At 45.2% G+C, this 16,595-nt stretch overlaps 1 protein-coding gene across 4 annotated transcripts in view; it reads left to right on the top strand.

Moving 5' to 3' along the window:
* Window positions 1–16,595, top strand: part of LOC123952300 (contactin-associated protein-like 3) — a 210,634-nt gene that overhangs the window by 150,967 nt on the left and 43,072 nt on the right. For all 4 annotated transcript variants that reach the window (XM_046021655.1, XM_046021654.1, XM_046021657.1 and 1 more), the window contains 2 exons: window positions 1,712–1,818; window positions 5,800–5,919. In XM_046021655.1, the coding sequence (XP_045877611.1) occupies window positions 1,712–1,818; window positions 5,800–5,919 (227 nt within the window). The remainder of the gene's footprint in view (window positions 1–1,711; window positions 1,819–5,799; window positions 5,920–16,595) is intronic.

Raw genomic sequence — 16,595 nt, 5'->3', positions numbered from 1 at the left:
AACATAGGGTGCATGTATCCTTTTGAATTCATGTTTTTGTTTTTCTTGGATAAATACCCAGAAGTGGAATTACTGGATCATATATCATTTCTATTCTTACTTTTTTGGGGAACTTCCTTACTGTTTCCATAGTTGATGCCCCAGTTTACATTCCCACCAACAGTGCACAAGGCTTCCCTTTTCACCACATTCTCCCTAACACTTGCTGTTTCCTGTCTTCTTGATACTAGCCATTCTGAGCGGAGTGAGATGAGATTTCATTGTGGTTCATCTGCCTTTCCCTGATGATGAGTCATGAGCATCTTTTCATGTGTCTGTTGGCCATCTGGATGACCTCTTGGGAAAACATCTGTCCAGATTCAGTGCTCATTTTTTAATTTGTTATTTGTTTTTCTGATGTTGCATTATATCCACTCTTTATATATTTTGGTTATTAAGCTCTTATCAGATATATTATTTGCAAATATCCTCTCTCATTTGTAAGGTTGTCTTTTTGTTTGTTGATGGGGCAAAACTTTCTGAGTTTGATGTAGTCCCAATAGTTTATTTTTGCTTTTGTTTCCCTTGCCTGAGGATATTGCTAAGGCTGATGGGCAAGAGTTTACTGCTTATGTTTGCTTCTAGGAGTTTTATGGTTTCAGGTCTCACATTTAGGCCTTTAATACATTTTGAGTTTATTTTTGTGTGTGGTGTAACAAACTGGACCAGTTCCATTCTTTTGCATGTGGCCGTCCAGTTTTCCCAACATTCATTGAAGAGACTGTCTTTTCACCATTGTATGTTCTTGCCTCCTTTGCCATAGATTAATTAACTATACAATCATGGGTCTATTTCTGCACTCTCACTTCTATGCCATGGATCTCTGTGTCTGTTTTTACTGTTTTGGTTACTGTAACTTGGTGGTATAGTTTGAAATCTAGAATTATACCTCTAGCTTTGTTCTTCTTTCTCAAGATTGTTCTGACTGTTCACGGTCTTTTTTGGTTCCATATAAATTTTAGGATTTTTTTGTTCTAGTTCTGTGGAAAGTACTATTGGCCTTTTGATAGGGACTGCATTCAATAGGTAGATTGCTTTGGGCAGTGGGACGTTTTAACAATACTAATTCTTCCAATCCATGAGCATAGCATGTCTTTCTGTCAGTTTGTGTGATCTTTGGTTTCTCTCATCAATATATTATAGTTTTTCAGATACAGGTCTTTCACCCCCAAACACTCTTCTAGCCCCCGATGTCTCAGTTTGCTAATGCCCCATTTGTCAGAGCAAGTCCCATGCCCAACCCAGGTTGAAGAAGGCTAAGCCTCTTGGTGGGAGGATCTGCAGGTCCCACTGCAAGGACATGGAGGCCAGGAGGGGAACAGGTGCAGCTGACCACCTTTGGCCTTTGCTAGCACTTTGTCTCTCAGTTCATGGATGAAACGAATCTTGCCTTTTTTGTGAAAAAGCAATCACATTTTTTGATAGAATGCAATGTATAAAAATTGATCTTCTGCCAATACAGAACAATTGGTAGCATCTAGTGGATTTCTTATCTGTGGTGGGTACTGCATTAGGAAACCTTCTTGACAGACCCAGCAGGTTTTGTCCATGGTCTCATTTTTCTCCCGAAGGCCCTGTTGATACCATGTTTCACTGTAGTGGGTTAGCGCTAAGACACACACTTTCTCCTGACGGAATGTGGGGAATAGCAGGTGTATCTGTTTTCTTGCAGGTGTTTGCCCAGCTACTGTGAACACGGGGGCAAATGCTCCCAGTCCTGGGACACCTTCAACTGTGACTGCGTGCACACTGGATACACAGGCGCGACCTGCCATTCCTGTAAGCCTCACACCTCGCTGTCCTAATTTCCGTGCAGTTCTGTTTTCCTTTCCATAATTTGGTGTATATGTGTCTGTATCTGTGCAACCATGTGGTGGAAAACAACAAAACCAATAGGTATTTTAGAGACTAATTTGTGTCTGGTTTGATTATTTATTTATTTTAGAGGTGGGGAGGGGCCGGGGGAGAGGGAGAGAGAGAATCCCAGCCCTGTATGGAGCCCGACATCAGACTCGATCTCATGACCCTGAGATCATGACCTGAGTTGAAATCAGGAGTCGGACACTTAACTAACTGAACCACCCAGGTGCCCTTGTCTGGGTTATTTTTAATCAATTTTATTTCCTAGTGATGTTATGACAGCTTACAGAAATCCACAGTATCAAATAGGACAGGAAAAAAATAAAATAAAATAGGAGGCAAAGGAAGATAAGTATAGGAAGATAAAATGCAACAAAAAGTGAAAAAACAAGCTCCCCTTCCCCCAATACAAAAAGCAATCTAGATGGCATGGTGATGTTACTTGTTCTGTTCCTTGGGTTGGACCCAACTTTGGTTCTCAAGTCCTGTCTGCCAAAGTAAAGAGGACAAAGTACTGATGGTCAGTATTTATAAAATCACACGGGGAGATTCTCTGGAGGAGCACAGGATGGGAAATACCATGGGGGGTTTCTAAATGTCAGCCAGAAGAAGCCAGGCAAACATTCAGGTCCCTTGCAATCTTGATGTTCTTTGATGACGGTGGTGGTTTACACACTGGGGACTTACTGCATGCCTGTGGGACTCTCACTCTGTCTAGTTCTGCACGTTTCAACTCCTTTAACCCTCAGAACTGCCCTGGAAGGTAAGTGCTTTATTTTCCACACTGTGTGCTTGAGGAAAGGCAGAGGTCAGCTCCCTTGACCGTGGTGACGCCGCTGCCAGTGAGGGCTCTCGACCACCTCTCCGTCCCATTCCTTCCACCTTGAATGCCGGTCTCTTTCCTGAAGAATCATTTTCTCAATTTCACAGCTAAGCACACTTTATTGACCCCTAATTCATTGCTACTAGAAGCTCACAACAGAGCCCCAAGATGCTCACTGCTTTCTAATTACTAACTTTTGTTGTCTATGCTTTTATTCCACTTTTTCCTTTTTTTTGTGTATCAGTGACATTTCTTTTTTTTAATTTATTTATTTTTATTCCAATTCCATTCATTAACACGTAGTGTATTATTATTTTCAGAGGGAGAGGTCAGTGATTCATCCGTCTTCTGTAATACCCAGTGCCCCTTCCATCCCATGCCCTCCTTAAAGCCCATAACCCTGTGATCTCATTCCCCCACCCCTTCCCCTCCAGCAACCCTCATTTGTTTTCATAAAGATCTCTTATGGTTTGTCTCCCTCTCTGATTTCATCTTATTTTATATTTCCCTCCCTTCCCTTATGCTCCTCTGTTTGTTTCTTAAATTCCAATTTTGAGTGAGATCACATGATGGTTGTCTATCTCTGATTGACTTACTTCACTGAGCATAATACCCTCTAGTTCCATCCATGTTGTTGCACATGGCAAGATGTCATCCATTCTGATGGCTGAGTAATATTCCATTGTATTTTCACACCATGTTTTCTTTGTCTATTCGTTTGTCAGTAGACGTCTGGGCTCTTTCCCTGGTTTGGCTATTGTGGACATTGCTGCTATAAACATTGGGGTGCACGTGCCCCTTTGGATCACGACATTTGTATTTTCCAGACAAACACCCAGTAGTGGAATTGCTGGGTCATAGAGTAGCTCTATTTTCAACGTTTTGAGGAACCTCCGTACCGTTTTCCAGAGTGGCTGCCACCACTTTGAGTCCCTTCTTTTGTAGCACGTCTCCCTTCTCTGGGTCTTTAGAGAGACAGCATGACATGAATATTCACCAAGAAAAGCGTGGATTGTCCTGTATCCAACCTTAAGTGAACTGAACCCCAGGGAAGCAGGCATCAGTGTTGGGATGAGAAGACCCGGTCCCCAACCCAGAGGGTTCTGCAGAGGAGCCAGAAGGCTCTGCAGACAAAGGGAGGTCACTCACCCCCCCACCAAAATCCCACAAGTTCAACCAGAGCAGTTCTACCTGCATCTCTATTTACTATTATGGTGCCAGGTAAGAACTTGCTGAGGTAACTATTTGGAAGGAGCTGGGCATCTGGGCCATCTGAGGCTGAGTGACTGGTCTAGAGTTGCAGCTAGAAATGGGGTGGACTCCTACTTACAGTGTCTGCCTATCACATCGAGTAACGTGTCCTACACAGATTTAATGACTAAAGCACAGTTGCTAAAGTGTTATCAGTAACTCTGATTAAACATTGCTCCAAACAACTCTGATTGAAAAAGTCCCAGGTATTATAAAAAACGGTCTTTCACTCATGGCCTTCATAATTTGATTTGGTCGAATGACTGAACTGACTTTACTGTGATTCTCTGTCTACCGAAGTGAAGGTGGGATAGTTTCAAAGCCACAAGAAGGGATTAGAGACCATGAGATTTTGGTGTAAGGGTCCAGTGATGTCTGCATTCACACGTACAGCAGGTGTCTTCCTAGTGTCTCCTTCTCTACCTCTGGTCCCCAGGCAGGCCCAGCCCCAACCCAAACGTAACCACCATTAGCACTTGGCGTCTGTCCCTCTGGACACTCTCCTAGGCAGTTATGAGCATATTTATGTATTTGCAGAAACACAAACATGAGTGGGCAAACTGCCAGCATGTCTGGGAAAGCAATCCATGTTGTCTCTGTGGCCATGAGTGTGGATGGTGGTGCTAGGTGTGTGACAGATGGGGGCCAGTCTAATTTGACACACTGACACAGCCATAATTTATAAAAGAATGTCATATTTTGCAAAATCCTTGGGCAGGCGGACATAACTTTGATCTTCTTCTGTGAGAAAAGAGAAAATCCCTGTGCCCTGGCTGACCCCTTCTCCTGGATTCTCTCCACTCTTCAAAAGAGGCAGAGTTTTAAAAGGTAGATAATTCAGTGAGCTTCGAATGGTGTCTGTTCTCCGCCCATGCTCGGCCCCCTCTGTCCCTGCTAGGATCACTCTGCTCTGTGGCTCTGGCCTGGCCACTTGTGGGTCTGTGTTCATGGATGCCAGGTCTCAGCCTTAGTGGGGCTGAGGGACCCAGTCCACGTTGTCCTTCTTGACTGGCTGCCATTAGCCACTTCTCAGGTTTTCAAAGGGTCTTTCTTGCCAAGGAAATGAGTGAGACAAATGTGAGCTGTTACTCAGTTGATTAGTCATTTAGACTTATTCCAAACATTGATGAAGTCCATCATCTACTGATGTTAGTCACTTGCCTTGTGATAGCAAAATATTTATTGCACGTATAAAAAATTCAACTAAGAATCGGGATATGTTGAAATTACTGAGAGATATTTCATATATATATGTATATATATATATATACATATATATATATTTGACTTTCAATTTGCTTGAATAATCATTTGTGAATCATTTCAGGAAATTTCCTTTTAAAACACACATCATAAATGCAATGAAGGAGAGTTGCTGATTTATAAAACTCCTCTGGAAAGTAATGCATTGCACAGATAGATTGTTTTAAGTAAACAGAGGATATAATTACTGAGTAATTTAATACATTGATGGGGTTATTAGGTAATAACAGATCACTTAGGGAGATGAAGCCAGTGCACTTCTGAGGCTTAGATATCATGGGGCAGAATAGGAGATAGCGTGAGGCCAGTTATCGTGGTTTTGGAATGAATCTTGTTGCTAGAACAGGCAGGGTTCAGATACAAATGGTGATAACCTCTTAAAATCTTTCGTTCCAAGTTTCAGGGTCTTCATGCTGCCTGACTGACACAGGGGACCACTCCCCTGGAGAAACTGTCCCAGAGAGCAAGGCAGAATGAGTATCACTGGGGAGACCATCCCATCACTAAGGACAGGGAGGGATCCATCCCACTGCAGCCCTGTCTGAGACCCCTGTCCTTTGCAGCTCTGTTCGAGCAGTCCTGTGACGCCCACAGGCACAGAGGGGACTCCTCAGGGTTCTACTATATCGATTCAGATGGAAGTGGCCCACTGGGACCTGCTTTTGTGTACTGCAACATGACAGGTACACTAATGATATGCTTTATTGTGCCTGTTAAGCTCGTGTGATTGGTTGCTGTGTGCAAAACCACAAGGTTTAGCTCTGTCCAGTAACGTGTGTGTTCCTGTGTAACTATGTATAAGCAATATTTCATTTTCCCTAGAAACCCAGTTATACATGGTGGATGGATACAGATGTGTCGTAGGCAAGTCCTGCAAAGGATCATTGCATGTACCGTGGTGAATGACTGCTGCCTGTATACTGATGCAACCTTGAATGCCTCTTTTAATGTGTGTGTGTGTGTGTGTGTTGGTGGCCACATCTTCTCTTCTGTGCTCACATCACATTTCACCAGCAGAAACAACCCTCCTTTACAAACTTCCCATGCTACTCTAGTGGCGTGGACCTGGTGGGGACTTTGGCAACCTTAGAGTTTGACCCTGCAAAGTCTGAGACACTGGTCAGAAAAGAGTCAGCTGTAAATGGTTCTCAGGTAACCCTAACCTGGTTATAATTTGCTTTCTCTGCTCTGGCTACGTGTCACCCCGATAGGGTTGCAATTTCTAGATGGAAGGAGTCACTTATGGGGGAATTGACAATGGCAGTTTGTGACAAGCTGGAAGTTCTGCTGTGGTTTCTATACCTACTCTCACTGCATACATAAAATCTGACCATTTTGGTGATGGTGAATCTAGTGTTGATCTGAATTGGATCAGTTATATCTTCCAGCCCCAAAACTACCCCCAACTTTGCGTTGGATGGATATATGACTGTTGGGGGCTTTGGGGCAAGCATCTTATCATAGAAACTGACCAAAACACTGCAACGGGATAAGAGGCGAATATATTGACTTACTTTACTGAAAGGTATGTGATGTGTTAAGTATGTAAAGATCTTTCTAGACATCCTGTGCTCCAGTGGTTGTAACAGGCCTTCAACTTACTCAATTTCTGCTTTGTTTTCATGGCTCAAGTGAATGCCAAGAACAGAGAAAGCTAAATAAAGATGCTGGCATCCCAGTAATACATTTTAATTTTATCAATCACATGCCTAATTATCACAGAAGTCTAAGACCTATTAAAGATTTTCGTATATTTTGTCCTATAAGCAAAGTTCCTTATACACTGAAAAATTTTGAGATCTGGAGAAAAGTGAAAATGATCCCAGCTGGCACATTGCAAAGATGAGTAAGCTATCAATGATTGAAGTTGTTTTCTTGATAATTAACTGCTGGCGGGGTTGGTAAGGCTGAGGTCACATTTATTAAAAAAAAAAAAAAGACGTTTGCTGCCAAAAGGCATGACAGACAGCTAATTGCCTGATTGTCTGCAGTGTATGGTTATAATAAAAGAAAAATGGTTTAATCATGCACATGGACACATGGTCCAGGCTTCACCAGGAAGCTTTTGTTGTGTGTATTTATAAAGTGCCTTCGGAATGTACCGCTGGCTCACAGACACTTGTTTTAATATGAATTGCATAGCATCACTGATGTGTTTTGATGGTCTGTCATTGCTGCTGCCTTTTCAGAGTGGGCCCACTAGCAGAGGGAAGAGTAGTTACGGTCAAAGTACGAAGAGAAAGCAAGAACAGATCTCGGGTTTTGATTCTGGGCAACTCAAGAAATTATCTGCTGGCATATAAGCCAGGGTTTTGTTTGTTTTTTTTTTTTCCTCAAGGCAAGAAGGAGCCTCTAAAAGGTAAAATCTCTTGGTCAATTTATATAAGAGGAAGGCCTCACCGACTGTCTCCTAAGGATACAAATCACTTTCTTCCCAGGCATGACTTGAAGGAATGTCCAAGTGATGCCCCACACTGAGGATTTGAAAAAACAGTGTCCCCCAACATGGAACACCTATGTCCTCAGTATCAGTCCTGTGCTGGGCACGGGGGTAACTGCAGCAGGGAGTGGAGGAGAACACTCCCTGCCCCCAGTGTGTGGTGCACAAGTCTGTGCACAGAACCAGAGCCCTGAGAACTGCTGCTGGAGCTGGTGGCTGGTGCGCGGGGAGCAGGTGCTGTGAGGCTGAATACGGTGGGAGCAGGGCACACAGACCGTGGATGGGGGAGGGGTCACAATTTTAAGTAGAGCCATTCAGGGAAGCACTCAGTTTGACAGTTAGGTTTGCTTCCAGAAAACCCGAGCAAGCCTTCAAGCAGAGGGAGTCCGCTCCCGGGATCCTAATGTGTTGGACAGATGTGGGTGAGGGGGCCAGAGGGGACCCTCAAGTCACACTCCTGGAAAGTGACAGGTCCAGGACCCCCACTGTTACAGGCTGTGCCCAGCACGAGCAAGGAGACCCATTAGTGGGGATGGGGTGGAGCAGGTGGGAATGGAGAAGGGGAGGGAGTCGGGGCTGAATCCATGGACTGAAAGTGGCTGGAGGAAGACAGGCATCTGGAATGTCTTCCATGCTTGCATCCAAGCTCTGAAAGGAAGGTGCAGGTATTAGCAGCAGGGAAGAGTCAGGTCTGCAGAGGAGAGCAGGATTCCCGCAGTGACTACGTGAGGTTGGGTTGCCCACTGTGCGACTAGTTAGTGGGGACCTGTTGGTCATAAAAACAAGTGCAATGTGTCATCTGAAAGCCCGCTGGATAGTTAGAATCTCCTCGGCAATATGAACTTCTAAAAATAAATTTTGGAGAGTGACTTTACACATTAATTGAACAGACCAGCAGGCTCCCCTTTGCTTTGGAGTGGCTGGTGATGCTGTCCAGCATCCCACAGCAACATGGGGCATCTCTGGGTCCCCACACCCTTGTCCACTGTCCACGGAAGGGCAGCTCTGATCTCAGCAGGATTGGGTTCTGCAGTAGTATCCCAGGAAAAGCTGTGTTTTTATGAAGCCCCCTGAGAAATTCTGATGTACATACAGATTCAGAAGCCATGGCCACAGGGCTTGGATCTTTAGTTTCACTGGCACAGCCTGCCCTGTGTCCACCAAAATTAAAATGGAAATAGGGCAAAGGGCATCACAGAAAGGAGAAATAGAGCCAATGCAGCTGTAAAATTCTGGAGCTGCTATTCATTTCTCAGTCCAGGCCATGGTTCTGTCGCTCCATTTGTAAAATTGGCTGTGGTGGAATTTAATGACCACAGCATCCACAAAGCCAGCAGAATCGCTCATATTTATTAAGATAATATTGAAGGCATGGATTCTGTAAATTAAACATCTTCCAAACTCTCTAACTTAATCTTGGAAAGGCTTAGAGCTTTTAAGTGCACATGTGTGTGTCTGTGTGTGTAGGAATTCATGAACATTAGGGGTAATGATTTAATGATTGATATTGCTATATGTTTTTATTATCAGATAACACTTAACAGCCATCTACGCCTTCATATTACTTTGCAAATGACCAAGCAAAGTACAGATCATTGTATCACAAGACCTTTTGGGTAATTAAGTTTTTAGAAAAGTTTCTAGTTGCCTTTCATAAAATAAAACCCCTAAGGTTAGTATATTCTTATTCTATGTGATGAATAAATGGCATAAAGTTCCATGAGTTAGGGTTGAGCTGGAGCATGGAACACACATGTGTTCGTGCACACACACACACACACACACACACACACACATCCTGCTTTGTTATTGTTAGAAATACTGCAGAGAGGATTTCCAAATAATATTAAATGCCAAGGGTTTTTATAAAACTCAAACCCATAAGGAAAGTGCCGTGCTAAGACGACAAATATTTCCAGAAGGTACACTGTGAAGTTTTTTTTTTTTCATTTTTATTTATTTATTTATTTATTTATTTATTTATTTTCAGCATAACAGTATTCATTGTTTTTGCACCACACCCAGTGCTCCATGCAATACGTGCCCTCCCTATTACCCACCACCTGTTCCCCCAACCTCCCACCCCCGCCCCTTCAAAACCCTCACATTGTTTTTCAGAGTCCATAGTCTCTCATGGTTCATCTCCCCTTCCAGTTTCCCTCAACTCCCTTCTCCTCTCCATCTCCCAATGTCCTCCATGGAACGAGAGGGTATCCTGCTTAGTGAAATAAGTCAATCAGAAAAAGACAACTATCATATGATCTCCCTGATATAAGGATGCGGAGTTTCACTGTGAAGTTTTTAATCAATCAAAAGTTTAAAACAATCCAAGGTGATCCAGGAAGGAACCAGAGTTACAGTCCCACGAGGTCCCCCAACAAACCTCATCATGACGGTGGAAGAACTAAGATCCTGTCCTTCTTCTTCCAGAGGGAAATATTTCTGCTGCAAGGTCACCTTCTCCATGAAGCTGCCATGCCCATGGACAAGGAAATATTCTTTAATTATTATAAACAAATACTCACACTTGGAGAAACATGCAAAAAACAAAATTCTAAAGCAATGGCTACAAGTATATACTTGGTAACAGCCTTCCAAACTCTGGTGCCAGAATATACCCTAAATATACTCTGTATAAATTTTAGTATCTTTAGTATAAAAGCAACCAAAACAAAACAAAACAAAACTATTTTGAAGAGACTGTTTATGCAATTTGTTAACAGATCCATCCCCTTCCTATGCAGAAGAGACAGCATCTAACTTCATTGACAGCGGGATGAGAAATGTGAGCTCAATGGCTCTGCCCGCTGGGACAGTGGGGACATCTGTGCCCCGGAAACCCCCCGCAGTTGTCCTCTGATGTGTTCCTAGTCGTGCTCCAAACACTGGTTCCCAGACATGGCACTGTGGGAACACTTGTCTCAGGGAAGAGATGGCATGAAGACAGAGCTATGACTCTGCATCAGATTCGCAAGAGTCGGCAGGGCTCGAGGAATACGCTGAGGACATGGTCTGCTGCACACCTGCCCGCTGCCCCGCTCGGATCCTGATTCATCGGCTCAGTGTGTCAGTGACGCAGCACTTACCATGGACTCTGTCAGGCTTATGCTAACCGAGCCACCGTGTTTCTTAAACAGCCTCCTTCTTCCCGTGACAGAAATTGTGAGTGGCCTCCAGCCGGTGTCATGGTAGAACAGAGGACAGCCAGTCAGCTGCTTTACATACTCTCCCATTAATTTCAAAAGGAAATTCTCTACGGAATGGGCACCTGTCAAGGCATCCTGCTGTGCTTTTTTTATGTTTGTGGATTTGTATGGATTTTCTGTTTCTTTTGCCTCTGTCTTCCTGCAACAGCTTCTGTCTCAGCCCAGTCAAACATCTCCCTTTCCAGTCAGATGTTCAATTCAGGCGTTTGGTCACTCATCCTCACACCTGACCACTGTGCTGCGGGCTTCCAGGGGCCACACCGCGTTTGAGTAAGAAGAGGGATGAACATCTCTCGTTGACCTTCAGACTAGGGAGGGGGACAGATGTAATTCACCTCACTGAACATATTATGACTATTATAGGTTTGCATTGCTATTTTAAATATAGGTATACCTCATTTTATTGCACTTTGCTTTACTGAATTTGGATTCAGATCAAAGGGATGTGCTTTTTTTTTTTTGAAACAAATTGTAGGTTTGTGGCAGCTCTGGGTGAGACAAGTCTACCAGCCCCATTTTCCAACAGCACATGCTCATTTGGTGTCTCTGTGGCACATTTTGGTAATGCTCACAATACTTCTTTTTTGTTGCCATCATATTTGTTACGATGATCTGTGACCAGTGATCTTTACTCTTGGGGTTTTTCAGGCGCCGTGAACTATGTGTGTCCAAGACCGTGAACTTCATTGGTAAATGGTTCTACCAACTGGTCATTTCCTCACGTAGGTCCCTCTCTGTCCTTGGGCTCCCTATTCCCAAGACACAGCAATATTAAATTTAAGCCACTCATAGCCCTATAGTAGTCTCTACGTTTTCAGCTGGAAGGAGACGCTGCATGCCTCTCACTATCAGTCAAAGGCTAGACATTACTAAAGCTCAGTGAGGAAGGCATGTTAAAAGCTGAGGTCTCTGATGCCAGTTTGCCGAGTTGTGAATCTAAGGAAAAGCTCCTGAAGGAAATTAAAAGTGCTACCTCAGTGAACACATGAATGATAGGAAAGTGAAACAGCTTTATTGCTGATACAGAGAACGTTTAGTGGATAAGAGGTCCAACCAGCCACAACATTCTCAGCCAAAGCTGAAGGCCCTGACTCTCTCCGGTTCTGTGCAGACAGAGAGAGGGGAGGAAGCTGCAGGAGTGAAGCCTGAAATGAGCAGAGATCCGTGCATGAGGTTTAAGGAAGGAGGCTGCGTCCGTGGCACGAAAGTGCAAGGTGAAGCAGCACGCGCTGTGGCAGGAGCTGCAGCAAGTAACCAGGAGATCCAGAAGATCTGGAAGTTCCAGAAGATCTGGAAGATCAAGATTGTCCCTGAAGGCGGCTGCACTGACCAGCAGATTTTCAGGGTGGATGCGAGAGCCTCCCATGGGAAGAAGGTGCCATCAAGGACTTTCCTGGCTAGACAGAAGGAGTCAGTGCTGCCTTCACAGCTTCCATGGACAGGCTGATCGTCTGGTCGGGGCCAGGGCGATTGGTGACTTTTAACGTGTAGCAGGTGCTGATTTATCATTTCTCCAAGGCCCTTAGGCCCTTAGGCCCTAGGGCCCTTAGGAATCATGACAAATCTCCTCTGCCTGTGCTCTGTGAATGGAACAGCAGAACCTAGAGGACAGGACATCTGTTCACAGCATGGTGTACTGAATGTTTTAAGCCCATTGTTTTGACCCACCTAAGGAAAAAAAGAAAAAGATTCCTTTCACATTATCATCACTTACCTACTGTACACCCAATCGCCCCAGAGTTCTGATGGAGTCAGACAGTGAGATTTATGTTGTTTTCATGTCTGCTAACACGACATCCCTCCTGCAGCCCATGGATCAGGAGTCATTTCAACTGGCAGGTCATCATTATAAAGAAATAACATTTCCTAAGGCTGTAGCTGCCCTGGATAGTGATTCCTAGGATGGATGTGGGCAAGGTCAATTGAAAACCTTCTGGGAAAGATTCACCGTCCTAGATGCCATGGAGAACATTCATGATTCATGGGGAGAGATCAACATATCAGCATTATTAGGAATTTGGAAGAAGTAGATTCCAGTCTTCATGGATGACTTTGAGGGGTTCAGATTTCAGAGGAAGAGGTCACTGCAGGAGAGGTGGAGATAGCAAGAGAGCCAGAATTAGAAGTGGAGCCTGAGGACAGGATGCACCCACTGCAGGATACAGCTTGGATGGATGAAGAGTTGCTGCTGACGAATGAGCAGAGAAAGTGGTCTCTGGAGGTGGGATCTACTCCTGGTGAAGGTGCTTAAAAGAACAAAGGGTTTAGAATATTGCATCAGCTTAGTTGACAGTTTGGAAGAAATTCTACTGCAGGTGAAACGCGACCCAATGGCATCCCACGCTATAGAGACATCACTCAGGAGAGGAGGAGTCAGTCGTGCTGCCGACGTCACCATTGTCTTGTTTTCAGAAGTGTCCATGACTGCCCTGACCTTTGGCACTGCCACCCTGATCAGTCAGCAGCGCCAACAGCAAGGCAAGCCTCTCCAGCAACAAAGATCACAGCTCGCTGAGAGTGCAGACGATGGCTGGCATTCGTTCAGCAAGAGGCACTCTTGATCTAGGTATGTACGTTTGTTAGACATCATGTCATTGCACATTTCGTACTGACTCCAGGAGGGCGGAGAGGTGACCCGTACATGCAGTGGAAACTGAAACGTTCTTCTCACTCACTGTCTTGCAATACACGTGTTATTCTGGTGGTCTGGAACGGGGCCTGTGTGTCTTGAGGTACGCCTGTAGATAGGGACACTTGCTGGGAATTTGTAAAAAATAAAATAAAACAAAATAAAAAGGCTCTGCATGTGGATTGGAGAATCTCCTTCATGAACACATGCACAGCCTCTGCGGAATTTATTTTTCTCTGCTTGGGTAGAGTTGTGATTTCTGTTTTGCCCTTGAAAACTGAGATGGACGGTAAGCATGACATCATCATGTCACATGTGGCAAGTTTTGCTCGTAAATTGCATCTCTTCCAGAAGATTCTATAATGCTGAAACATTAGAATTTGTAAGAAAAAAAAGAAAGAGAAAATCTGCGCTTTGATGATGGTCACACACCATGACTCTGCATCTCTTTTTTTTATGGGTTTTTGCCTGCAAGGAATCCTTCCTGCTCCCACCGAGGAAACATCATTCTGGCTGATCTCCTGCAGCTTCTAAAGGGAGTTCCGAAAGTAGTCGTGCCCAGCATGCGTGGGAACACACAACTTCTGGAGCAGGTCCTGTCCCTGCTCCCAAGGGAGTGGAAAGACGTGTGTTTTGGGAAAGTTCATCTTCCTGCTCTCATCAGCATGGCCCTGCCTATGGATGGACAGGAAGATGGTCTCAACAAGCAGTGCCTTGGCCTTTGAAAATATCCAGAACTATGGTTTTCAGTCTTTTGACGTCACCTGGTTCACTCTCCCCATTTACCAAATGTGACACTGAAAGCTTAGAGAATTTTTTGATGATTCCAAGAGCACTGATTGGAGCCCGTATTCTCCCATTGACCGTGACACAGTGCTCTGTCCGTATCTAATTTTTTAAGTGTCTACATAATGTTCTCTCCAAGGAAATTGCTCTCTTGCCATGTGGTGGGCTGAAATACAGGGGGAGACACTAATGACATTTCATGGTACCGAGTATGTGGAAGGTTCTGGGGGCGGGGCCCCATGTCCTTCCATGTTAAACAGCAGGTGTCCACACTAATGACTGAGCGGACACATAAAGCTACACTTAGTGTGACCTGTTAAGTGACAAGATGACCCTCTGAAACCCCAGGAGAAGAAGGCCGTGAAGTAGCTACATTTCTTGGGGGTGTCCAGTTGTGTCTTAGAGCATTTTCTTGCGTGGAAAATATTAAAGTGAATCATGCAAAGCTCAAGGCCTCCGAGCCATGACAAGAACGGCAGCCCTTCTAAGGGCCCTAATGCAAATATTGATCCAGAGGGACCCAAAGGGATGGGGCTGAGACAGGACGGCCTCTGGGCCTCTCCCAGGACGCAGGGGCTGCCTGCTGCTAGGAGCTGTCCCTCTCCTTGGTGAAACACAAGCATCCAGTCCTCCTGGGCTCTGGCACATGGACAACACAGCAGGGCCAGTTCCTCCCAGGTCTAGGGCAGGTACAGATCAGAGCCACCAATTGTCTTCCTCTGGCCCCCACTGAACGTTCACAGCAGCTGCTTGGCCCTCGCAGCCCTGTGTGCACATAGGTGCCCATCAGATCTGGTTCTCTTTTTCCCGGGAGTGTTTTCTTTTGAAATCCAGGATACAACCCAGGTGCATGAGGCACTCTGGAAAGGTCATGGGCCTCAGCTCTCTTTGAGAACTTGAGCACCTCCGAAAGCCTGGTGACCACACTGTGTGGTGACGTGGCACAGTTTCCTGAAGTTCGGTGAGTGGGTGTTCCCAGGCTTCCCTTCCATTTTCTGGGCAGCAGGAGGATTGGGCTTGAGACAGATGGGAGCCACCTGCTGCAGTGTTTGCCTCCGGATCGTGACGTGGCGGAGTCCTGAGAAGGGTTGGGGCTGTCCTGCCCAGAACACAGTGTTCACATCATCTTGGTGACTCCAGGGATGCCTACTAGTCTTCCCATCCCTCTGCCATCCTGTGTCACTGTGAGTGCCCGTCCTTCTTCTGCACATAGGAGGCAATGGGTCCCATCGCCTCGCATGTTGCCTTCCTCCTCGTCTTTGAACTCGAGCACCCACTTCCCATCAGAGGAGATGCAGGCAGCTGGCTTCATTTCCGAAGAGGTGGTGTTTGGACCCAGCTTGGACTTCATTTCAGGCATCTGTCAGAAAGGGGATTCTTGCCTTCCCTTTCCTGGAGATCAATGTCCATCTCGTGTGGGACAGACCGACCACCTAGGCAGGCATCGGGGTTTTTGAGATCAAGTCTTTTTTCTTCTTTTCCCTTGGGGAGATGAAAACGAACATGGCAGACACATCTCGGGTTCACATTTCCCAGACCGTGGAAAATACACATCCATTTCCTTTTCCCCATTCGACCACCTGTTTCCCTTAAACGATGCCTTGTATAGTTCAGAGATACAATCCACAGTGTAATAAGTGTTGCAGGTTGCCAAGTGGATATAATTTGGCAAAATAAAAAGAGAAACTAGGGGTGCCATATGATATGGTGAGTCAGTGTAATTTTTTTATATCCTGCTTATCAAACCAAAGCGCCACATTAATGTGGGTTGGGTTTGCCCAAGTGAACGGTAGGCCAGGAGCCACAGTAAGCCTCCCTGCTTGTGTGCAGACCAGAGGCTCCGCTGAGCTGGAGAACGTGACATGATGGGGCCTCATTCAACTGTTCGAAAGTCCTGCTTGAAATTTTCCCTATTACAGTTAATTTCCCCCGATCTCGTTCGTGCTCCATACTACGGTGTGTAACAGTGAAGTGCCTTCCCAACACTCTGGTCCCTTCAGATCCTTGGTCCGTCTCCTTGTCCTGAGAGCTTCTGTCATGTTGCCTCTCCAGGGTGCCTTCCCAGCTACAGTCGGAAACCTGTGAAAATCCCATGTTGTGCCACATCGAGGAAACATAACAAGCCCTCGCTGGGTCCTTGCAAGTGATACTTCTAGAAAGCGCAAGCATTGAAATTTCTCTTTTTTTCAAAAGGCAGCTTTGATATTCTGTTCACCCTTTCCCTTCTCTCCACTCAAGAAAGAGTTCTGATTACACTGTAACATGCACAACCGTGAGTCCATTGCACGGCTACCAGCC

The sequence above is a fragment of the Meles meles genome, chromosome 10, assembly GCF_922984935.1.
Source record: "Meles meles chromosome 10, mMelMel3.1 paternal haplotype, whole genome shotgun sequence".
In the NCBI taxonomy this organism is placed as follows: Eukaryota; Metazoa; Chordata; class Mammalia; order Carnivora; family Mustelidae; genus Meles; species Meles meles.
This window is presented reverse-complemented; position numbering and strand designations above follow the sequence as displayed.